At 38.8% G+C, this 25764-nt stretch overlaps 1 protein-coding gene across 3 annotated transcripts in view; it reads right to left on the reverse strand.

The window, feature by feature from the left end:
* epha4b (eph receptor A4b) overlaps positions 1 to 25764 on the reverse strand; it is a 93693-nt gene extending 67929 nt beyond the window's left edge. Inside the window, exons 1-4 of one of the 3 annotated variants that reach the window (XM_027148623.2) lie at positions 25208 to 25764; positions 22259 to 22312; positions 8121 to 8185; positions 1894 to 2554 (exon numbers count right to left, since the gene is read on the reverse strand). In XM_027148623.2, the coding sequence (XP_027004424.1) occupies positions 1894 to 2554; positions 8121 to 8185; positions 22259 to 22312; positions 25208 to 25214 (787 nt within the window). In that variant the 5' untranslated portion in view covers positions 25215 to 25764. Of the gene's footprint in view, positions 1 to 1893; positions 2555 to 8120; positions 8186 to 21402; positions 21711 to 22258; positions 22313 to 25207 lie in introns of those variants that run through there. The other 2 variants (XM_027148625.2, XM_027148621.2) reach the window with 2 other exon arrangements.

Consider the following 25764-nt stretch of genomic DNA (forward strand, 5'->3'; position numbering starts at 1 on the left):
AACCAAACCTCGGCAGACCATAACCCCACCCACAACACTGCTACACACCTAAACCCACTTTCCCACACATCTAGTCACTCCTTCAAACCCAAATGCACCTCACCACACCTATAGACACCTTGGGATATGGTAGCCTACTGGTTATGGGTTTGGGCTACCAATCGGAAGGTTGTGAGTTCGTTTCCTACATCCACTAAGCTGCCCCTGAATTGCTCAGTTGTATTAAAATGAGATAAAATGTAAGTCGCTAAATGCTGTAAATGTTTTTACATCAAAACAAACCGCTCAACAATCCTTAACACACCTCTACCCACCCCTTCACCCCTCAACAAACCTCTACACACCTCACCACACCTAATTACTACTCAATACGACTCTTCACACCTCACCAAACGTCTACACACATCACACCTCAACACAGGTCAACTTATCTCAACACACGTCTACACACTTGGCTAGTCCTGCAATGGAACTCATGCTGCACTTCCAGCTTAGCCATTAATAATTGCATTAAGTCATTGGGCAGCCATTACAGTAGAAGGTATTAATAATAAGAATAGATCTCCATTGTCTCTTCAAAGCTCTGTCTGAGAGGAACAAATTGTTTAAAAGTGTGTAAGTTGTGATTCGAGGGTATTGAACTATCGTACTATATTATGGCGATTTAATGGGACGTGGCATAAGAACAGATGTAGTTAGTTCAGTATCTTCGTTTGAAAAGGAACGTCAGACACACGGATGTACCCACTATATGTCTGAATCTGCAGGCAGGATTTAAAAAATAAATAAATAAATAAAATAAAAAATAAAAAAACCGCCTGAGCAAATGCTTTGAAGAAAGTTACATCTCAATAACGTCCTCTCTAACCAGGAGGAATAGCGGCTTAGGATGAATAGGCGTGACTCACCAATGCCTTAAGCTATTCACACACACACACACACACACACACACACACACACACACACACACACACACACACACACACACACACACACACATACACAGTAACCACTACGTAACAGCTTCAGGTCAGACCCAAATTTTCCCAGCAATATTATAAATATGAACAGGCAGCCAATGCCGAGCATGCTATAAATCTCTGTGAAATTTACAGGGACTCAAAATAATGCAGCGAAATAAATTTCGCACGAAAAACACCGGCGCTGAGGCACAAAATACTGCAAGGGGATTGTCTAGGGAGTTCATTTATAACACGGCTCTTTTGAATTCCTGAATCTGAACGGTCTATAGGTGTTGCTTTGTTTGCTATATAATACGCTGCTGCAGTTCTGGCTACAAGGTTTATATTAATGTTCCAATTCGTGATAGAGTAAAAGGTCATTTGCAAGAACAAGCATGGAAGGTGTGTTGTTATTTAACGAAGAACAAACATCTTATGCTTTATTCTGTAAAGTTTTCTGCCTATTGTTATAGGAAATTAATCAATGACCATTAATCCCTTGCCATGTAAATAAGAAATTTGAAAGTCCTGATGATATTCCTGTTGAAGAAACCTTACTAATACAACACGGTGACACTGGAGACTCCTTCTGTTCTTCTGTAAACAGAAATATTGACCCTATTAATGTTTACAAATTTTTGTAATCTGTTTATCATTAACCTACACAGGATGTCAGAGAACCAGGAATCTATCTCAGGAACTAGGGACACAAGGGATTGGACACCCTAGACAAGTTGTCAACCCATTATAGGACACAATCACACACATACACACCAGCCAATTTAGAGATGCCTGTCAGTACCTGAAGGAAACCCCTGAAGCATGGAGAGAACATGCAAACTCTGGTAATAAAATCAATATAGAAACACTTTCTGACCTAACAGAATTGGGAATTTAACTGTTCTGTGGTTTAACATTGTAAGATACTCACATTGGCAGTAGTCCTTGCCCTCCTCGAAACCTGGCTTGCAGATGCAGCGCCCAATCGGTACCAGCCACCCACCGTCGGCACTACAGTACATCTTCGGTGACTCAAACTCCTCAGAGTTGTTAACGCACGATCCACGCACCTCAACAAGAGCAGAGTCGCCCCCTGTCACTGTATCAGGGAAATGCGCCAGGTTGTGCACAGCAGTCGGGCACTTCTTATAGAAAACCCGTAGGGAGACAAGCGCGATGCATGCACCAACATCCTGAAAAGCCAAGTAGAAACCTTTTTTGCTCAGGTTGCTGATATCCCGAACCTCTGTGTTCAGTTTCATGACGCGGTCACCAACGTCGGTCTGGGTAAAGCTCTCGTCTGCGGCAATTGTGTCAATCTTGACGTACTGGCTCTCCTTGATAAACCACAGGTTGTCGTTGTTGGACTCATGATAGTACATGTTGAACGTCTCTTTGCAAGTCCCAGGGACTCCAGGAAGGCTGTTGCAGTCACGTAGCGTGAACTTGATCTCGATGTAGATGCGCTGAGCACCATGACGGGCAATGTGTCGAGTACGGAGCCAGTTGTTCTGGTTGGCCTCCATCACATTGCACACTTGATATGAGCGCATGGGCGTGTTGCGCTCGTCCATCACGCTGATCTCCTCCCACTAAAGAAGGAAGCAGGAAAAATGTTAAATGTTAATGAGGATATATTTTGCATATTATGTACTATTAGGAATAAGAGTTGCTAACTTTTACTGTTTCTGTATTAAACTCTCTGGCTGCTTTTAAGAAGACAGCTTGTCATGCTACTGAGAAACCATTCTTAATGAATTCATTGGGGCTTTATTGGCCCCAGCACAATTGTACAAGGTAAAGCCAAACATTAAGTGTGAACGAATAACTAAATCTGGAACTCTAAGGGTTTAGCTTGCACCCTCATGTTGAACTTCATGTCCTCCATGTTAGTACCTTCTACTATACAAAGTACCCAGTGTTGTAATGTAACGGAGTACAAATACTTCATTACCGTACTTAAGTAGAAATGTCACGTATCTGTACTTTACTTTGCTATTTAAATTTGTCAACTTTTACTTTTACTCCGCTACATTTCCTAGATAAAATGTATACTTTAACTCCGTTATATTTCCACTAAGTATCTCCGTTACTCGTTACTACAAAATAAAATCATAAGAAATTTGTGCGACTGTAATAAGGGAGGTTTGGTGAATCACTGTTCCTAGACTGCGTTACGCTCCGCGTTTTTACTTTTACTTCAAATACTTAAGTACATTAAATATCAGAAAATGACTTTTGATTCTTAAGTACAGTACTATACAGTACGATACTTGTACTTTTACTCATGTATTGCTTTCTAATACTTTATACAACACTGAAAGTACCTTTACGAAACATTTCAATAAGTTAGACTGATCTTAGGTTTAGGTTTAGCTTTATTGCTAACTCCATTCTCCTGCCCTTTCATAACTTTGTGTTAACCAGAAATGTGCATTAGCTGTGACAAAGAGACAATACTCTGATGACTATCCAATTAACATGGCTTAAGTTCCATGTTACATTGTTGAGACATACTGTACATACACACATTGTGCTGATGTTGGCTAGCTGTTTGTGTGCTATATGGGTATGCTAATTACTACTGTGCGAAAACCCAAAACCTTTGCTTTACCTCAGAAACCAAAAAGAAAACAGTTAGCTTTTCAAATGACAGCTGCATTTTGTTGAAACAAGCATATTTTTCCTCGCATGGTAAGCAGCACGATGTCCTGAAAATGTCAGAAATATCTCTCTCAAACTAAATACTTACAAAGCTAAGTACTCAAAATAAAACAACATTTTCTTCAAATAAACATGCTTTTAATGGGGGCCAGAAACAGTCCACGAACGTTAATGAGTTTTTCAATGAATTTTCAGGTTATAATCTCATCTTATAAGGTATTAGCTTGTGTATGTGTGTTAGTTTTTAATATACATACAGTATGTGGTAAAGTCTATGCAACTTTGTCTGCATCTGCTTTCACTTGTGTGAGGTTCTGTACCCGAGGACACGTCTCACATGTGTAAGAAAACAGCTCAATTTCTTAAAGAGAAAGAAAATAAACCAGGCAGGAACAATCCTTCGAATGTCTGATCCCTCGAAAAAAGATTCCGACTTTGCCAAATAAAACCCAGATCCCAGGGTATATGGATCTCATTTTGCCACAGAGATACATTCAAAAAACCACCATCTCATTTAAGCGCTTGAGTGATTTGAGTTACTATTAAATTAACTGATGTCTGGTTAAACATCAAGCTTTGAGCCAAAACATAAAAATCTCAGGGTTCTCAAATGTCTATATCACTCACAAGTCGTCTCTTTAAAGCTTTTCCCATCTTGTCTAAAACTATCTAAAGCAAACCACAGCATTTAATGCTTATTTGAGTAGCTTTTGTCATGTTGAAGGGAGAAACGCTTTAAACAATGACAAGCCTATGTAAATATTACACTTTTTGCTGAAATTAAGGATTACAGTTTTAATATTGCATTTATATATACATTAGCTGTGTCTCCTTGTAGTCAATACAGTTAGCTAGTTAGCGTGATTGCCTTTGTTTTGGTAGCAAATACATTTTGAAGATTTAAGTGAGGTAAAAAATAAAACACAAACATATATTGTGCACTGGATCAAGTGCTATTCTTTATGAAGTTGAGAAATGAAGGTGTAAAAATGGCTTGAAAGTCTTTGATACTCTGCTCTTTAGCTCTTTTGTCTAAAATCAGACGATTATATGAGGCTGCACCCAAGGTCCGGTTTCACTACGTTCGACTAGCTTTACCACAGATTACCATCTAAACACAACATAAAAACGCCTTTCCAAATAAAATGTGAAGAGTTCTGTTTTTCTTGCTTGCTTTGCTCATATTGAAGCGAATATTTGCAAGGCCATTTCTCAACCTGCCATGACGTTACAGGCTATAACGACACGATTACAAATGGAGCATGGTTAAAATATATCAACTGAGACACAAGGGTCAATTACAGGTACTGCCTATGTATAAACAGAGACATATGTGTGTTCGCTTCGGTCCACAGGCGGACATTACGGATCAAATCGACGTTGCTATAGAATGACTTTCTGGATGAAAAGAAAAAAAAGTAGGCTGCTTTCCCCAGAGTGCAATGATTGTGACATTTGGAGAAATAATCATCGGGCAAAAAAGACAGTCTTATGAGTTCCTGTTTATTTATTTTCAAAAGTTAGTCTGCACTAAACTTTTATATTTCCATTGGGAAGCCATTGCAGGGAGTTAGAAAGCATTTTACAAAGTGATTGAAGTTTTTTTTCAGCAGGGTGTCTGACGCAGACACACACACACACACACACACACACACACACACACTCACACACATCAGACACAACATGTAATAATTGCCATGCCATATGGTGAGTTGAGTCACCATATAAACGACATGCAATTACCATAAAATGGCCAGCAATCGCCTACATACACAATGGAACATGCACAAGGTTAAAAGCATTCTGTTTAGACAGGAGGTAAAGGTTAGGTTCTTTCAAGCAGCACTGCTGTCAGGAGGATAATGTGGGTGTCTGGTTCCTGCAGCCCTTGGTGAACTGAGAAGAAGAAAAAAAAAAGCCGAAAGAAAAAACCTCTACTCATCAGTCATTTTTCGGCATTGTCTGACAACTTTGAAGAAGGGCAAACATGTCAATTCACTGACTTAACAGAATTTCCAACAGTAATTATCTGGTAGTTTGAGATCATTACTGTCTTTAAGACCACAAAAGAACATCTGTTTTTTTAAAGGAGGGGTTCTTTTTGAAAAGCACATAATTAGGTTTACCTGTTTCCTGGCGGCCCAATGTGAACTATCCCTGTTGGGTTTCAGACACACACACACACACACACACACACACACACTCACACTCGCACACACACGCACACATCTGAAATTAACTTGGAGCATCAAACCAAAGCCAAGCCTTCACATCTGGCTTGGGGATGAAGGAATTGGTTCTGGCCTGCCAGGGTCAAGTGGCACATTTGAGCTGCTAAGATAAATACTCAGTGAAGCTAAGCAAACAGCCATGGGAAACGACTGCCTTTGGTCTGAAGGTGGGGAAGGCTGCTGAAGGTCAAAGGCCAGAATGAAATCTCCATGCATGCCAGCCAAGAGGCAATACTTAGAGACCCTAAGCTCTGCATCAATGAGGAACCTACAATCAGAACTCTGTTTCATTTATCCTTAGTAAAGTCGATCAACCTATCCCAGGAATGCTGGGTCTCCAATAATCCATTCACACATACATGGAGATACATGGAACTGGGAGGAAGCTCATGTATACAGTAACACAAAGGTTAGGATCACACCAAGGACTTGGGAGCTGTTTTTTTTGGGAAACTGACTGATACAATCCACAAACCTTAGCAATGGCTCCTTTGTTTCAGCTGTTTCTACTCTCTTTAATCCAAACACACTCTAGATCATCCTGACCTACTATACCATCCCTTCTCAAACAGACCTTTGCAGTGTAATCTTAACATTCCCACTAGATTATCATGCCTGTTAATCTCCTTGATTTAAATGGAGGGTGCTTTGTAGCGGTACAGTAATCACTAAAACCCACAAATCCTTGCGCTTCTACCATGCTGTCATTGTACGCTGATGATTTTTTCTCACAGCCATCTGACTCAACCATGTTGTGTGCTAAATGTCATTGTAGCTCTTAGATCATTTCGACATGGATGGATGAATCATATTTGCACCTTTGTAATGGCCGGTTAGATAACACAGCAAGTACAGCATTATGGTAACGTTATGTAAACTCAGTTTTGGTCCCAAAAATTCTTCCTGATCAAGTACAGTGGAAAATATCAGGTTTAATACTGGCCGGTCTTTGCAGAGGGAGTAAGTAAATTGCTTTGTATTTGTCTGTTTGTGAGACAAGTACGGAGATCCGATCCAGCTTCTGGCTGCTCCGGTAAATCATTAAAACAGGCGGCTGTGAAATCCTGAAGATTGATTTCCTTTAAAGCCCAGTTTGACTTTCGCTAACTTGATTATTTTTAGCCCATGCTGGGTGCATCATATAAAGAGAGAGACGAAGCAGATCTTCTCTCATCTCCTTATCCTTCTCGCTGTCTCTTTTACACACACCGATGGTTATGTTGGGATTTAAGAAATCCTAAGCTTAGCTCCTGTGTCTGACCAAAGGAATTGTGTCTGACCATACCACCAAACCTAACCATAACTTTACTTAGCTATTTATACCCTGTAGAAATCCTAAAGATGACCTTGATTTGCACATATACAAGGACTCACATGCAGAGGACATGTTTCTACATATTGCATTTTTTGACATGCTCATAAATACGTGACATGAGTCTTGTCTTCGGTGTGATTATGAGAAAAAATTTAAAGCACCTTCCACCGGAAGGAAGGAATTCAGTAATAATATCCAGTTCTGGTTTCATACACAGCATGTAAATGCTTAAAAATATCACGAGTTTTGAGATCGAAATTTAAATTGTAACTATTGGAAATGCTGTTATAGTGATGTCCTTCAACTACACAATTACTGGCCTTTCTACATCTAGAGTATTTCTTTTTCTACTGATAGAGTCCAAAGGAAGTCGTGGCCTAATGGTTAAAGAGTTTGACTCCTAACTAGGGTTGCAAAATTTTCAAGGCCGGAAACTTTCCATGGGAATTAACGGGAATATATGGGAATTAACGGGAATATATGGGAATTAACGGGAATATATGGAAATAAACTGGGAATTTTAAAACAACAAGATTTTATGCAATTTAAGTTGAATCTGTACCCTGCATTCCTCGGTCACTTGCACACAGCACACTGCTTACTGGAGGGCCATTGAGGCCAAACCCCCTGCATGTACTTGCATTCTTCCATAACATGCACAGTGACGCTTTATTTTAGGGTCATTTAACTAGTTGCTTATTAGCATGAATATGAATAGATTATTGGCTATTTATTAGTACTTATTAAGCACATATTAATGCCTTATTCTGCATGACCTTATTCTACATTCTTAATTGTTCCCAATACCTAAACTTAATAACTACCTTACTAACTCTTAATAAGCAGTAAATTAGGAGTGTTATAAATTTCAAAAATACCCCAGATTAAGTTCCTGTGGAAAGTTTCCGGACATTTTTCCCGGAAACTTTCCGCCCCTTTGCTACTCACCCCTTCTGCTGGATACGCCTCCCATCCGAGGTCCCCCAGAGCCGACATCGAGTCCAGTAACGTAACTATAGAGCGAGAGAAACAAGAAACAATTCGGTTTAATTATTACATTTTACTTGATGTCACTAGCATCAACATTTGAAATTGTTTTTTTTTTTTTTCAGCTTATGGTCAATTACTCCCTGGAACACACAATACACTCAATTTTCATCCCCTAGGGGAAAGAAAAACACCAGGAAAAATTGCTGCTCTGGGAATCTATCAATAACAAACTACACGTGTGTGTAAATGAAAACAAACCCTGGCTCACACTCTAGATTTCAGCACCAGGAGTATTAATGGAATCCGAAGCAGACGTGCAGGTCATGTAAGGAAATGTATACACTGTAGGAGGAGAGTGTTATACAAGGCTCCTCTTTCAATGCAGACACACTCCTCTATTCCTTGTCCTAAGGCTCTTCCCAGTCTGCTCTGCATTCCAGGGTAATTAAGGTCCTGGCACCATGCAGCATCAATTTTTTATTAGCTCCCATCTGCAGATGTTGGCGTCCACACTTAGGACTTGAGTGGAGTCTAGGAGTACGGCAAGATCTGGCAGCCGTGTCATGCTCGCTTGCGCACCGATACACTCTTTTGCTGGACAGACAAACGTGTAGTTGGATAAACTAGCATGATGTGCTAGCAGAAGCTATGCTAACCTGGCAGGGTTTCATAGTGAATTTCTAGATATAACAATTCAATCAGTTCAAAGTTAGAAGGTTTGTCGTTTAAATCGAAGAGTAGCTTTTTTTTAAATCCACAAGTCCTTCATAAACAATAGACATTACCACATTACCACACTTATTTATAGCAGACCTATGCTAATCAGTTCCTAAGTAAAAATTATCACAGTATAGAAACATTTCTGCTATTGTTTGATTCCCTGCTGAACGATTAACAAACCCAAACTAAACATGACATTTGAATGGTCCTTGTCATACAGTTTCAGAGTGAACATGCGGTATTGTACAGCATTTAGTTCCAGTCCACAAATCTGATTGGCTGAGCAGCATCCGAAGGCGTTTATGTTTAGTTTTACCGTGTTGCAATGTAAAAATTTCACTTCCTAGTTCAAAACTGTGACTAGATTTGAGTTAGCGAGGCCATCATTCGACATGGCGAGACATTTTTTCACGAATACAAAATGTTCACAGGTTCAATCAAAGTATTGAACCCTTAATAAACGGGTTGCCAGATCGGGCTGGTTCACAAGAAATCTTAAAAAAATACACAAAGAAGTATGGTGTGATATGAAGAAATTTATAACACTGTGTGTGAAAAATTCAAACTATGAGAAAATCAAAAGTCTTGTGTGAAATACCTGAACCTGGCAACCCTGGTTTAAGCTATTACCGTAATTCTGCTCAACAGTTTCAATTTATTGCTGAACTAATTCTTACTTTTGCTTCACTAGCTGAATTTTAATCACCCGTGTTACTCGCTTCGCTTGCCGCTTAACTGAAAAACGTTAAATCGGTTGTTTTGTTTTTTTCAGTTAGAAAAGGCAGAAAAGATCAAATTCAATACCAAAGACAAGAAAGGAGGATCGCTTAGATACGTACACAAGAAGTAAACAGATGAAAGACTAGAAGAAGAAAAAAGAGAAAGAGAGTGTGGAGGAAACAAAGAGAACAAGTTGAGATTTTGATTTACGGCACGCTGCCGCACAAAAGAGTGTGTGTGTGTGTGTGTGTGTGTGTGTGTGTGTGTGTGTGTGTGTGTGTGTGTGGTGGCCTGGTTTGATTTATAACGACAGCGGCGTGTTTGTAAAAGATTAATGAACGGTGATTCATGTTTCATAAATAGTTTCCTCCGCACTGCCTGCAATTCTTCACCCTGGCGAGACACGCGTTCACGCTGCCTCAGTGTCGAGCGTGATGAAAAGAGCTGGAAGCAGCTGGAGATAGAGTATGCTTCCTGAATGAGTGTGTATGTATGTATATATGTGTGTGTGGAATCTGTCTTAACCTACATTAACCCTTTCAGTGCTTCACTTATGATTTATAGACTTAATATACAGTTAACGTTCTCAATCCGATCCAACAAACTTATTAATCTATTAGCAATGTCACAAAAAAAAAACATGATTTAGCGTTGTTTATTTTTTACACAGCGGCCATGAAAAAACTTGTATGTTTACACACTTTAGGGTGTGTCTCAATCAGGTTCCTTAGGGCACTGGTATGATTTATATGTCATACATTTGTTAGCTTGTTTGCGCATGTTTCTGTCATGATACTGCAGGCAGGATTGTAGGATAGCTAGCGGAATAAAAATAAAAACACACTCGAAAGTCCTTCGATTCAAACAAACGTTATTTTTAAGTATGTAGAATTTCAAGTAAAGTTAAACATTGCAAATGTTTAAAGGAATCATTTGAGATCTACAACAATAACAAGTTAAATCTGTAGCGAGATCAAGCTGAGGTTCAGTTTGGTCCTGCATTTTTTATTTTTTTTTTATCAAACGTGACGAGTAAGACGAGTTACCATATGCAGTAATGTAACATAGTCCTGGAGAGAGAGAGAGAGAGAGAGAGAGAGAGAGAGAGAGAGAGAGAGAGAGAGAGAGAGAGAGCTGCATGGGGTGCAGAACTTCCAAGGAGGTAAGAGGTTGTTCAGCAGATGTTCCCATAGAGATGGAAGAGGACCACGCTACCTAATCCTGCTGCATGCCGCCAGCCTCCTGGGTCCCACCATGTCGCCTGCACTGTACGGTGAACGTCCGCCAACCAAAGTTATATTATATTATTACTTGTTTTTTATGAACTGCACCTTAAATGATACCATTGTTGCATCGTAAATATAATAAACCACAGACTGTTCACCTCATCCTGAGCTATCTGTCTCGGTGTTTTGCCTCTCGCAGCCTGAGGGGCAAAACACAGACCCCCGCTGTTTCCTTTAGATCTACGCAATCAACACACCAATTGATGGCAAGCTTCGCAGCCATGATTACGTGGTTACAAGTGTTACCCCTGGTATACAAGGGGTTTTATATCAGCCATTAGTGAGTTCCTTATACAAAAGCTCTTCTAAAAAAAATGTTTGTATCTAGTTTGAAAAATGACGCCCAATGTTAGTCAACCTGTCCCTTGGACTGTCCACGTCTCAGTTCATAGCGCAATGATCTTTTCTTTATTTCTTTATTTTGGGCCTCAATGTCCTTCCAAAACCAGCCACCGCTGCTCATTCTGTCCTCTCTCCTTTCCTGAGGATGGATGAGTAAAGTTTTCCTAAAGGGCCAGAAGCCTGATATAAGATTATGTTCGTGACTGTAGAGTCATCTATAAAAGAAATGAAGCAAATCTTGTTAAATACAATGTAACGCAAGTCATAGATAAACAATAATAATAAGAAGGATACGATTTTATCCATATGTCCAAACTAGGTGTCATTTAAATGGTCCCAGGAACCTATTAGTGGTCAAAGATTTTATCGGAGGTGGGAGTAAGTCACACATGTGCAAATCACAAGTAAGTCTCAAGTCATGAACGTCGAGTCAAAGTCAAGCAAGTCTCAAGTCTCAAATTTGCGACTTAAGTCTGACTCGAGTCAAGTCGAGTCCCCCATCTCTGAGTCATTTAACTCAAGTCCGAGTCAAGTCTCAAGTCATGAACGTCAAGTCAAAGTCAAGTCGAGTCAAATTTGCGACTTAAGTCTGACTCGAGTCAAGTCATATGACTCGAGTACCCCATCTCTGGATTTTATAGTTATTAGTCCAAGCACCAAAATCAGTGACCGACTTATTAATATACAACTCTAAAAGTAAGAAAATGTAGGTCATGAGGTCTTGTAAACGCACTAGATGAAAGTTAAACACCGGATGAGCTAGCTAGTCGAATTAAAGACGCGCAAAAATCACGCCTGAAACCTACGCTTTGCGAAGATTGTTACAAATTATGACGGCAAAAAAAACGAAAAAAGATGTATGTCATGTTCAAGACCTCGCATACCAAGCTAAATTCATAAAAGAAGTGTTTCAAACAAATTTCAAATCTTCGATATAATACATAGAAATTAAAAAAATGGCTAGAATTCGTAAAAATTTGTGCGTCCAGGTCTTTTTTTAAGAACCTTTTCCTTTCACATAAATGTTTTTGAACAGTATAATAGAAAAATCATCAAAATCATCAAGATTCCCGCCCCTACGCAATAACCACAACCAAAATGTTAGCATAGCAGCTATTATTATTATTATTATTATTATTATTCGCATAGTTTGTTGTTTTACAAAGTGTGAACGTAATGTAGGTACGTATGTTTAAGTAAAGAAAAAAAATGGAAGGTCTTAAAAAATTGTAAACCCCTTCGCATAACGCTTGATTTTTCGTTCAGTATCTGCAAAATTCCTATGTTAATAAGTAAAAATCCCAAAATTTACGATGTACCTGTAAATTCTATCATATTTAGCTTAACCAGGGAAGTTTCCCCTTTGAATCCCCCCCCCCCCCCCCCTTGAATCCTTGAGCACAAACCAAATCTCAAACGAATCAATGCATCAGTCTTGGAAGAGTAAGAGATGACTCCTGAATGTGGACTGATATGATCTGCGAGAGCAGTAAAAGAAAGAAGATTCTCCATCAGGAAAGGAATCTTTTTTTTTTTTTTTTGACTCGGAGTGTGTGTTAAAAGGTGTTGTCTTTATAATGAATCCATTTCCTGCATCTTTCTGAATGTCAGTTTTATATAACAGCTTTTTTTTTTTTTCCGAACTCTTCTCATCCATCCGCAAATCCATTCTTTTCTTTCGGTCTTGAAGGAAAAAATCTGCCCGGGATGAAAGAAATACTCTGTCTCTTTCTCTATCTCTTCCCATTTCCTTTATATCTCTGCGTATGTTCCCTTACGCACTATGGATTTCTATTTGCCGTAAATGTCTCTCTATATGTCTCTTTCCTTTTCTCTTCGGTGCTGCTAATCACTTTTTGACCTACATTCCACTTTTCATCTCTTTCAAGCTTTTTCTTTTACTCTGACTCGTTTCCCCATTTCTTTTCTCTCTCCATCTCTCTCCTTTTATTCATCATTCCTTTCCTCATCTGTTTTTCCCATTCTCTGTCTCCTCTCATTCGCTTTCTCTCTTTCTCACACACACACTCACCTTCTTACATTAATTTCTGATCTGCATCCTCATATTTCTATCATCTTTACCCCCCCCCCTCACCACCACCACCACCACCACCTTTCTATTTCAGCTTTTATCCCTCTCTCACTCACTTTCCTTACTTTTTTCTCTCATCGCTCCCCCCCCATACCTCTTTCCCAGAAGACCCCCAGCTAGCGCTCGGCCTGTGTAACTCTAACCTCAGCGTCCTCCTATCACTCATCGCTAGGTTCTTACAGAACTCCGCCGAAGCCTCATCAGCAGCTCGAGTTCAACGTGCGACCGAAGCTTTACGGCAGACGATCGGTCTCCGTCTGTGTCTCAGACTGTTTTATGGCGGACTCATTAACGTAACTGCTGATGCACTGCTCCTGAAGTTGCTGCTGCTGCTGTGTTTCTGTACGAGGAGTCTGGAGGAGCCATGTTGATCGGCCGTGCTTTCAGACCGTCTCTGGTTTCAAACATGCTTAGATATCGATTAGGGTCAGCAGGCGGTGGTGGACATAAAGACGAAGGACTGCAAACAAAAGCGTGGGTGAGGTCTTACTGGAAAAAAACCCTCTTGAGCATAGCAACATGAAAGGCAAGGATTTGGGGGGGGTGATAAAATTTCACATCTCTGACACTTTTAACACGACAACGGTAGTGAGATATATATATAAAATCTAACAAAATATTATATTAGCCAACCATGAAAAACTCATAGCACTCATAAATCTGTTGCTAAGCTTCCAATTATTTTAAATTTATTTCTCATAAAAAACAGCAATTACCCCCGCCCCCCCCCCCAAAAAAAAGAACAATAGATACTTAATGTCTTTTACTTTATTCTTAAATTATATTTTTCAAGGTTTCTGATACTGACACGGACAAAACATTTTTTTTCTTGAATGAATTTCATTTTTAAGAAACAGCTTATTTTATTTGATTATATTTTATTTATTTCCCCCAAAAGTATTTGATATCCCAAACGACTGAGCTTAAATTCAATTATGTTTATTTAATTTAGAATTTAACATTTTTTTTAAGAGTTGAATTTTTTTTTTTTTTAAATAAAACTACCAAGCTTATTTTATTTTATTTATTTATTTATTTTCCATTTAATTAAAGTACATTTTTAGAGCTCAGTAGCTTTTGTAGGTATCGAGGTTTCTGCATCTGTATCAGAAAAGGTGGTGTTGTGCCCATTTCTAACTGAAAAGATTAAATCTGGCGAGCATCATTTAGTTAGTTAGTTAGTTAGTTAGTTAGTTAGTTAGTTAGTTAGTTATTTTTCTGACATGAAGAAATATTATATATTATAAAATGTTGGAGCAGGAAGATACTGATTGTTTTTTTTTAAATATATTATTTCATATTTGGAAGCCATATCTTTGTCCACAATCAAAACTATAAACTTGCTTTATGGTCTTTGATTTGATCCTCAGATTTTATAAATAAAAAAAATAAAAATAAAAAAAAAGAACGAACAAACAAACAAAGGAAAGACTCTGGGGTTCTGAGATCGAACTATTGATCCTAACATAGGGAGTTTCCACAGCACTACATTTGCTTGGATTCTGCCTCAACTGTAAAACATGTTGGATGATATATTGACATGTGAGGGATAAATCATGATGTGTGTGTGTGTGTGTGTGTGTGTGTGTGTGTGTGTGTGTGTGTGTGTGTGTGTGTGTGTGTTGATGTGTTCCTGTGTGTGGTTGTGTGTGTTGCCTTGATCAGAACTGGGTTTTGGTGGCCCTGCCAGTGCTAGTTAGATAGAGGTGTGTGTGTGCGCGTGTGTGTGCGCGTGTGTGTGTGTGTGTGTGTGTGTGTGTGTGTGTGTGTGTGTGTGTGTGTGTGTGTCTATATGTAAAAGAGAGACTAAAAACACAGTGAAAGCCATGTGCATGCAAACATTCACACACTGCTTGACACATGCCGCTTTACCTAAAAGATATCTCACTCAGAAATATGTGAACGCATTCTCTCTCTCTCTCTCTCTCTCTCTCTCTCTCTCTCTCTCTCTCTCTCTCTCTCTCTCCCTCTCTCTCTCTCTCTCTCTCTCTCTCTCTCTCTCTCTCAGACACACACACACAATACCACAGCCGAATAAGAGCTGTGAGTGCTGTTGTTCTGTTCTCCACACAGTGCCATGGGTGAGAGCGTTGTCCTGGCAACAGCAGAACATGTAGTGTGTGTATATGTGTGTGTGTGTGTGTATGTGTGTGTCTTTTATCACACTCCCACACACATTAAGCAGAGCCAGGACCCACTGTGCCCATTCAAGCCCTGACCATGCTGGGTCACGCAGCAGCCAATGGCGCATTAGCTGGCAACCAATTGAAACGCGTGAAAAGACGACAGACGGCTTCTCCCTGTCCGGACTGTTACGCTAAATGCTAATGCGGCGACAAAAAAAGAGAAATCTGTACATAACATATTATATACAGATATGATCATGACAGTTAACATATGAGAAAAAAAATACATATATATATATATATATATATATATATATATATATATATATATATATATATATATATATATATATATATATATATAGTACATGATTCTGACTCGCTGTGATCATTCATGATTCTGACTCGATTCATGAGTCTAACTGTGTTAGTCAGTAAGAACAAACGATTCTTTCAGGAATCGCACATTTCCCAAACTGTTCGCTTCACAAACAGCACTTACACCCGAGCGGCCCGGAGAACTTAGATCCTTTGGACAAAGCCAGAGTGAGACGAGCACAGAGGAAGGACAGGTGTAATTAAATATTCTCTCCGTACAATCTGTCCATAAAAAAAAAAAAACACACACACAACAAACAATATCATGGTGCCACAGCAACAACTAGTATGTGATTGATAGGACTCTGATGCAAGGAAGAAAAAAAGAATCTACAGTAGTTCAAGGAAAGGAAAGAGAAGACAAAAGCGGTAAATGAAAGATGTGAGTGGTGAGGTCAGGGGTCAATTGAAATACAATGAATTCTTACTTTATTAGGAGCTTTTTGATTAGTATTTTTTAACCGAGTAAGCATAAAATTTAATTGTGAGAAAAGTGCGCTCAGTGCTCGCAGAAGTGAACTGCCTCTGTTAAAGATACTGTTTAATAAAACAAGTATAGAACCACAGGGTTCATTACAGAACCTTAAGGATCTCCTTTTTTTTTTTTAACTATATCTCCTTAAAAATAAGAATAATAAAAAAAAGTCACGTCCTGACATCACCAGTCTGCACTTTCATTACTGACCGTAGAAGCCTTGTCTCTTCCGTTCTCGCAGGGTTCGTGTTGCAAGATGCATAAAACTCTGGTTCAGAACAATCTCTGTGTCTAAAAACAACCGGTGCTGATGGCACTTAAGTGCTAACCACACCGTGTCCTGTGGTGCATTATAGTATCGCTTTTACTTCAGGGGGAAAACAATGACCACTGACCCAATGACAGTCTTATCGAATGCACTCTAGCGCCAGTTTTACTGTTGAAGTACGCAGGATACTTCGATTACCGCTGTAGTGTGTTTAATTTCAGAAAGAGTTTTGGGTTGAAAACCGCACATTATTGGATCGTCGCGTCATGTGGATGCTGGTATGAGGGGTGTAACACGATGACACGATCTGTTTCGGGGCTCAGAAATATTCTGTAACTTGCTTATGCTAAAAACCTGACAGCAAGAAAGGAGAGTGATGATGAAGAACGTCCCAAGGTCAGCGTTCAAAATCTGACTGCGCCTCATCGGTAAACAGGACATGATTAGTACGCTCGAAGCAAAAATAAACAGGATACATACTAGATGTTGAATTAAAAATAAAGACCATGAAAAAATGTTTAAAAAGACAGAAAGAAGAGCAAGAGATGGTGCAGTGCATGAATTGTGGAGCAGTTAACAAAACCCAGTATTTGTTTTTTGTGCTGCGCTAATGCGCCGATGCGCTAATGCGTGTGGCACTAAGCCTTTTGTCAGAGCGAGAAACTGAAGTTTCGAAAGGATGCGGGATGGCAGGCAAGCGAACAGATGAATTCAATTAAGACAAATAAAAGGTCATGATTGGAGGCCTAACAGAGAGAAATGGGAGCAGGGCCACTCATGTGGAGCTAAGATCTTTAGCCTGCTTTTGTGTCGACTAGCCTGCTAATGAGCGTCCTTCTAACCGAGCGGTGGCAGAACAGAAGAGGAGGAGAGGAGATGTGCTTATTTGCAAAAGACTTAGAATAGATAGAAAAAAAAAGGATTGGGGGTTATAAGGGGGGAACAGAGAGCTAGCTGCTCATTACATAGCAAAGACACAGACTTTTGCTAACATGGGATACTTTTACTTCAGTGTATTAAAGGAAATGTTGCTTTTAACACATAGCAAGCTCGCTAGGTAAAGTGCCATGCTACAGACTAATTGAAAGTTTAAAGGCTGATTATGGAGGATATCTTATTAAAAGACAGCAAGGTTTTTGGTGAAAGTTTCAGCTATTTCAGCAACTTTTCTCTTGATAGGTTTAGCTGCAACTAGACTGCTTTATTATGCTAGCAGAGGAGTTAAATGACAGATTAGCGCTTTTTTTTTTTTGCTTTGTTTTCTTTTCCAAAAAGCTGCATGTTCCTGATTCTGAAGAGAGATGGGAAAAAAACATATTTTCATGCTATTCAATCAACGTGGGAAATATTATCATGTGAGAATACTGCTAGTCAGAACTTGCCGAAAAGACGATTAGCTCATTTTTTCAGTGACAGCACTGAAGTGTGGGAGATTATGAAGTGTCTCTGAAGTGAGCACTGAAGTGTGTTACATTATAATTTCATCCTAATGTAAATATAGAGTGAGTTTTTTTGTTTTATGTTTTTCAAATCCGCTTCTCCGTCCACTCTTCTTTAGTCAGCAAACTAGCCAATAAATACAAAACCTGAGTCGTCTGTATAACTAATCGACATGTTTAAAAAGGAAATAAAAGTGGATTGCTTAACACACAACCCTAAACCCGCGAGGTAATAATGGTAGGTTAACCCCTTATCAGTCATGCAGTGAAATAATTGTGCACAAAATGTATCCTACGAATTGAATCAAATTCAGACTTGCGTTCACATTCAAACTTTTCTAATTCACAGTTTAGCATCTAACAGCTGGTTGAGTCACCTGTTTTAAGGTAACGGTAGATCAATCTGACCACAATGAACCAATATTCTGTCTAGTTTTACTTAAATAGCTGTAAATTTAAAATTTATATTTTGGTTGTAAATCAAAAGTTTAAATGTTTTAGGCATTTCTTAACACACAATAAAAAAGACTATGAATATCACCGTCTATTTACACCGTCTAATACAAATATATCCTTCTTTTTGGATCCCAGAAGTAATCAAATTAATAGAGACGATCTCCAGAGTCCAAGTTTAAAATCGAATGCAAAATCGTTAATTACGTCGACATTCGCTGGTTTGGATTGCAGCTTTTTGAAATTTCATGCAAATCTAAAATGCTTGACCTTTAACCTAACAGCAGGTGATAAACAGAAAGATGTGGGTTGATAGTGAAGCTGTGAGTATGATGTGAAGTTGCTAGTGTAGATTGCTCTGTAACTCATGTGAGATGTTCCTCACAACACGTACTGTAGATTGTTGCAGATTCTCTCCAGAGGAAGGTGTTAAAAACACATACAGTGCTGTGTTCAGTGACCAGACAAGAAAGACAACCTTCACTTCAACCACATTTCTGGTCGTCTGACCAATTGTGTGGTTCCAAACACGACTAAATCAAAACCCTGAATGCAGAAACCCTAGTGGGAATATTTCAGAACAATGGCCATGTAAACCGTCCTATCAGGTCATCGTCACTAATGAAGTCATATCAGTAAAATGGGCATCAAGCTGATACCTAAAACCAGATGTTGAACCTGAAATCTTCAAAAATTGTGCCAAATTCTAATGACAGCTCTCTTTTATGAAAGGATCAGAACATGCTATTAATACCGTATAACCTTTGTTGTTCTTGTGCTTATTTCTAGTTCGTGTTTCTTGACTTTATAAAATGACAAAATAGTACATTTTATCCATAAAACAACCCCCACAATTTATGGTATGATTTAGATTTTTTTTTTTTTTGTACCTACTTAAGCTAAATTGGACAAAATGAGAGAATTCATTAAACATCTAGTTCATGACACAGATTATGACATGAAAAACAGATTTTTTGAGTTTTATATATTTTAATTTTTTAAACTTTTTAAAAATTTTTAAACTTTTGTTCCCTTTTCATTCATTGTATACATTTTCATTCATTGTATACGTTGCTAATGTTCAGATATACTGTTTTATTCATTTTCTTCACAGTAATTTTAAAAACAATTAAACAAACAAACAAAAAAATTATTTATTAATTAATGCCCACCAAACAGGATCAAGATCGAATTAATCTGCTGTAAAGCAGAAGGTAAAAACCAACCGAGACAAACAACTGGCACAGTTGTGCTGAAGGCTGTTTTCTTCACTCAAAGCTCAACAGAGCCAAGAGGAGAAATGTTTTTTTCTTTCTTGTGTGTGTGTGTGTGTGTGTGTGTGTGTGTGTGTGTGTGTGTGTGTGTGTGTGTGTGTGTGTGTGTGTGTGTGTGTGTGTGTTGTAGCCCTAATGGTTTAGCAAGTTCTCAGCATTTGGATGGAGCTACACACATAAGATGCTTCCGAGGCAGAAAATGAATAATACATTCCAAATATGAAAGTGTGTAGAGTTCCAAAGGAAAAACATGAGATCACATCACGTAACACAAATAAGTAGCAGGTGCTGTGTGTGCACCCTCTGCTGTTCAGAAAGGGCGTCCTCGTTCCTTACAGGGTACGGAGTAGCGTAGCGTAGTAATAGAGGCAAAGTGATGAGAAAGGTTCCTAAGGAGATGAGAACCTCTCCTGTCCTCACCACGGTAGGTTTAAATTCTTTCCCGAAACATCCAGTACAGGTAATGCAAAATTTTAAATGGGGCATTGAATTAATCACACAGCTACTTTACAGGGACAAATCCAGGTTGGAAGGTTAGTTTGTTAGAAATTCAACAAGAAGATCTGGGTATTAGATGAGAAAATTATAGTTCTAGACACGCTAGTGTCACTTGTAACAGAAACGGGGCTTGCGGGACTTTAGGTGTTTTGCAAATACACTGTCTTTTATAAGGCACAAAACAAATAGGTTTGTTCTTATTTCGGAGAAAGAGTTTCAAGCACACACACACACACACACACACACACACACACACACACACACACACACACACACACACACACACACACACACACACAATTTCACAGATTTTTCTATGAGTCGGTTTCCGTGTCCCCAAATGCCAGGATTCTCCCAGTAAAGTGAACCGATCTGGAAAGAAAAGGTCAACTCCGAGCTGTCTGAGCCCCACAGGAAGCACAGGAACATTTATCTACATCATTATGCTCATTTAGGTTCTGTCATTTGGTTAAAATCGTTTGCAGACGTTGCCAAAAAATGCTTTCTCTCTCTCTCTCTCTCTCTCTCTCTCTCTCTCTCTCTCTCTCTCTCTCTCTCTCGTTCTCTCTCTCTCGTTCTTTCTCTCTCTCTCTCTGGCTGTGTGCGTGTGTGTTACTGATTAGATAAACAAATCCAAATGTACTTGAAAACCAGGAAAATATCTCAAAGAAAATAAATTCTGGGCCTGGGAAACTTTGTTTAAAGCCATGAGATTCTCACTCAAGAAAATGAGTTACAGGTTAAATGTGCGGGACATTTCAGATCACGATGCGTGTATATAAAGATATAAAGACATTGCAAAACAAACAAATAAACAAATAAACAAACTTTCTTGAGTTTTTTTTTAAATAAGGCATTGCTTTAGCAGAATAAATAAGAACTTGAGTATCTGCCCCAGATGCACATCTGGACCTTAAAACACAGCACAACACTGTACTTAAAAGGAAAGAAAGAAAGAAAGAAAGAAAGAAAGAAAGAAAGAAAGAAAGAAAGAAAGAAAGAAAGAAAGAAAGAAAGAAAAGAGGGTGGAAAAACTCCTAGAAATGTCCAAACAGGTTTGTACGCTCACATGATTATTAAAAAGCCTGAAATCCTAATTCCATCATTCCAAACTCTATTTTGCTCTCACGCGCACTTGCATCAAACGATCGCACGCGCGTGTCTCTTACCTTCATTATCAGGATAGTTCCTCGCGCACCGACCCGGTCCGGGGCAGGAAAAGAAAAGCAGCAGGAAAATGAGGAACGGGTAAATCCGACAAAGTGCCATGCTCAGGCTGCGCGCATCAGGGAGCGCCCTGCATCCCTGATCTTCCTTCCTCTAGCTCACACACATACACACACACACACACACACATATAGACACACATACATACACACACACACCCGCGCGCGCGCACACACACCCAAACACACCCCTCGCGCACTCTCTGGTTGTGGCTGCTGAGAGCTGCTTCTGCTGCTGCTGAGCGGAATGAGAAGGCGCGCGAGCGGAGCGGGAGGCGGAGCCAAGGAAAAGTGGAAAGGGGGCGTGTCAATCAGCCGCGCGCTGTCAGGAGAACTGACGGAGGAAACCAATAAGACCGGGAAGCGCTCGTGCGGCTTTAATTCACCTATAACACCTGAAAGCGTTAATTAGTTTTGCTGGCACTGTAAATTACCTTCCATCACACCATAACCTCTGGTGCAATACACAAAAGTCCTCATTTATAACACCTAGTGGTTAAGGTGTAGGACTACTGACCAGAAGGACATGAGTTCGAATTCCAGGTCCACCAAGCTGCCAGCACTTGGGCACTTGGGTTAAGGTGTTGGACTACTGACCAGAAGGTCATGAGTCTAGTGGTTAAGGTGTTGGACTACTGACCAGAAGGTCATGAGTTCAAATCCCAGGTCCACCAAGCTGCCAGCACAAACAAAGGCTCTTAATTAACACTCAATTGCTCAGTTGTATAACCTGAAATAATTTGTAAATCACTCTGGATAAGATTGTCTGCTTAAATGCCAGAAATGTAAATGTAATTACCTCCACCGGGGCAGGTATCACGCTGTAGCAGGAAGTGTATCATGTTGGCCCATGCTAAAATAAAATAAAAGTAGTTTTAAGATCTATTTTTTTTCTTAAGCAAAAGACCAGTATTAATGGATGACATTGTATCTCTGATATGTTTAGAATGATTTCTATTGTTAGATATATTACGAAAGGGAAAGAGGAGTGGACAATGTCCATACATCAGAAAATCAGGGAACATTGTTCGGGTTAGGGTTAGGTGTTTTGTGTGGTGTTTAAAATTCAGTTAGGTTAGAAAGTCAGCTGGAACTCATAGCTCTTTGGTGCGATGGAAAGCATACCTGTTATGTAGAACGCAGATGCACGAAGGAACATTTAAAAACGGAAGCGTGTTAAGAAACTTCAACTGCTGGTTCGACTCGTCATAAGATAACTGGGAGAAAGTGAATTAGCGGGGGATAAATAAAGCAAAAAACAAACAAAAACACAAATTCATTCATAAATTAATTTCTATATTATTATTTATTTCAAATTCTATAAATGGAATTTACTATTTTTTAGTAAATTTTACTTTATTTCTAATTTATTAAACACTTTCTATAACATTTCTACATAGTAAATCTGAATATTATTAGATATTTTGTCATCCAAGTTTTCTTTTGGTAACTTTGATAAACAGGGAGAAGGGAAAACTTTTTTTAATGTAAAATTTGAATGTAACATTATGAAATCATTTTTGAAAAAAAAAAAATGTTTCCGATTTTAGCGCTGAAAAAAACTTACCGAATATATAACTAATCAATTAATGAGCTCCGAATAATATGAAAAGAGACAGACAGCTAATAATCACAACCCATCAATATCCAACTGAATGAGTTGCAGCTCAGTCGAACTAAAAAAATGTATAGATTTATAAATGCTAATAAATTCTGTTGATATTTTTTTCAAAACTGAAAGCTAATGTTGAAATTATACACGTATAAAATGATGTTCGTGAAATTTCCACCAGACAGAACATATCAGCTCCAAGATTACCTTATTGTCATTGAGTTACTGAGATTTAAACCAAGATTTAAAAAAAATTGTTGTATAGGTTTAAATGTACAATGTTTTATTGAACAAGAAAACTAAATATCTACAATTTTAGCGATCCTCAGGGCAAAATCTCTCACTTGGATGCATTGCTCTCAATGATAATTCTTCATATGAGGAATAATGACGAGTACATAATGCACAATGTACTAAACTAATAAGGAAACTTTTTTTTTTCATTATGTATTATTGACACTTGCATAGTGATAATTAAATTACGATCGAATACGGATCCACTTAAAGTACTTCCCTTATGGTCCTCCTTATAGTGTGTCTGTTTCCCCTCTACAACAAATACAAGTTTTGTCTGTTTTAGCTTTATTAATTCTAAATGTCTACCTACTCATTAAAAACAGTGTTGTTCAGGACTTCCATCCGAACGCTGAGCAGAATCAAAGTAACCTTATAGTTGCTGTGGCAATTAATTTTTACCCTGGAGTACTTTCACTTGGCATCTTTATTTCCTCCAGACTATTAGCAACTCAAGCAAATATATACGCTTATTTAGCAAAGATGCACTTCCTCAGCTTGGGATTTGCTAAAGTGTCTAGTTAAAGTAGAGATTCAGAGTAGATGCAAGCTGCACACATGCTGGTGACCTAATTTGCCGAGTGAGTGGGAGAAAAAAAAATTGACCAAAAAAAAAAAAGGTTGCTTTGCATTATTTGATGATATATTTCATACATCAATGCCTAAACCCGAGCAGAATGTTTTACACTCCTAATACGTCCGTTTCTTATTTTGTTATCATTTGTTTCTTATTAATGCTTTAAACACGCAGATAGATTCCATTGACCCAATTCGGTCCCCGTTAGCTCTTCCTTAGGGAAAGAGGAAGGGGAAAAAAAGAGGCAGAAGAAACTTGTAATATAAGAACATAATCATGGAATTCTTAGGCATCACTGTTAGAAAACAGCAAGGAGCTTTAAACACAGAGTATGATCTTTTGTGCTAATTATGTAGATGGCCATTAGAGGAGGATATTGAGCTGCTTTAATGTAAAGTAGAGTTTCATCATGATTGGTGCAGGGGCTTGATATTTCAGACACACACACACACACACACACACACACACACACACACACACACACACACACACACACACACACACACACACACACACACATAAGCGTGTTCTCTTTGGAAAATGCTAGAACATGACCATCAGCACTGGATGGTTGACCCCTTCTTTCACCATTTTTTGAAAAGGAACTGAACCCTGGTCACCTTCTTTTCCCCCCTCCGAGGCATAAAAGGTCAGTTCAGTTTCTTCAGCTCTGACACTGGGCCAAATCCTACAGATTCTCCTCTGTGAAGCCACAGGAGTCACGAGAAACCAAAGCAACCCGACGCAACCTTGAAGAACAACGTCAGATAAGATTGCTGACATGCTTTCAGATGTATTCTGCTGCACTATATATGTATATATATATATATATATATATATATATATATATATATATATATATATATAAACTCCTTTCGAAAGAGACCGCTAAGCCCTTCCTTTCCCCTTCCCTTCCCTTCCCTTTTTTTTTTTCCAGAGCCACTCGTTCATGTGCTAATGTCTTCATATTGGCAGGCATCTTGCCTGGTTCTAGCTTTAAAATTTGAAAAAAAAAAAAAAGAACAGAAAGGAAAAGAAAAGCGAAGCCGTGAAAGGAGCTGTTATTTTACAGTGCTTTTTCGGTGATTGGAACATCTCTATGACGTTTAGATTATAAAGTTTTAATGAGCGTTGCTTTTGTATGATGCTAACACGCTAAGAATGCTTGAAAAAGGCAGGAAGAGGAGGAGGAGGTGACGTTAGGGCAGATTGAAAGAAAAGTGAAAGAGAGGAAGTAGGGTAAAAAAGACTAAATAATAACGTACTCTGCATTTCTAGTATCGGATATTTTTTCCTCTTCCTGTTTCTTCTTCTTTGTCTCTTTTGCTTGAATCTTTTTTGTTTCCGTTTTTGACAGTTTTCTGCCTTTCCTTCTCTCTTTCTTTCTTTTTTTAGTACTCATGCTGTTATAGCTCGACCTGCCCGAGTCTCCTCTTGCACTTTGATAACAGTGTACACCCTTTTAAACCACTGTTCTCTCTCTATGTATGTGTGTGTGTGTGTGTGTGAGATCCTGATACGCTTCTACTACCGTGGTTCCTCTCGCCCCCGGACCTGCCTTATTCATCCTGATAGAATACTTCTGCTGGGAGCTTTCTGCTCTTGTGACTCTATTTCTTCTACCAAACATGAACAGATTTAAACACTCTGCTGCGGTTCATTTCACCTCTGGAAAGATCTCAACTTACGATCTGCTGCTGTAAACATGAAGACTACGTCCTAGTCTATTAGCACCAAAGAACTGTATACTGTATATTATATTCATTCATTCATTTTCTACCGCTTATCCGAACTACCTCGGGTCACGGGGAGCCTGTGCCTA

This window comes from Tachysurus fulvidraco, chromosome 1 (genome assembly GCF_022655615.1).
Source record: "Tachysurus fulvidraco isolate hzauxx_2018 chromosome 1, HZAU_PFXX_2.0, whole genome shotgun sequence".
In the NCBI taxonomy this organism is placed as follows: Eukaryota; Metazoa; Chordata; class Actinopteri; order Siluriformes; family Bagridae; genus Tachysurus; species Tachysurus fulvidraco.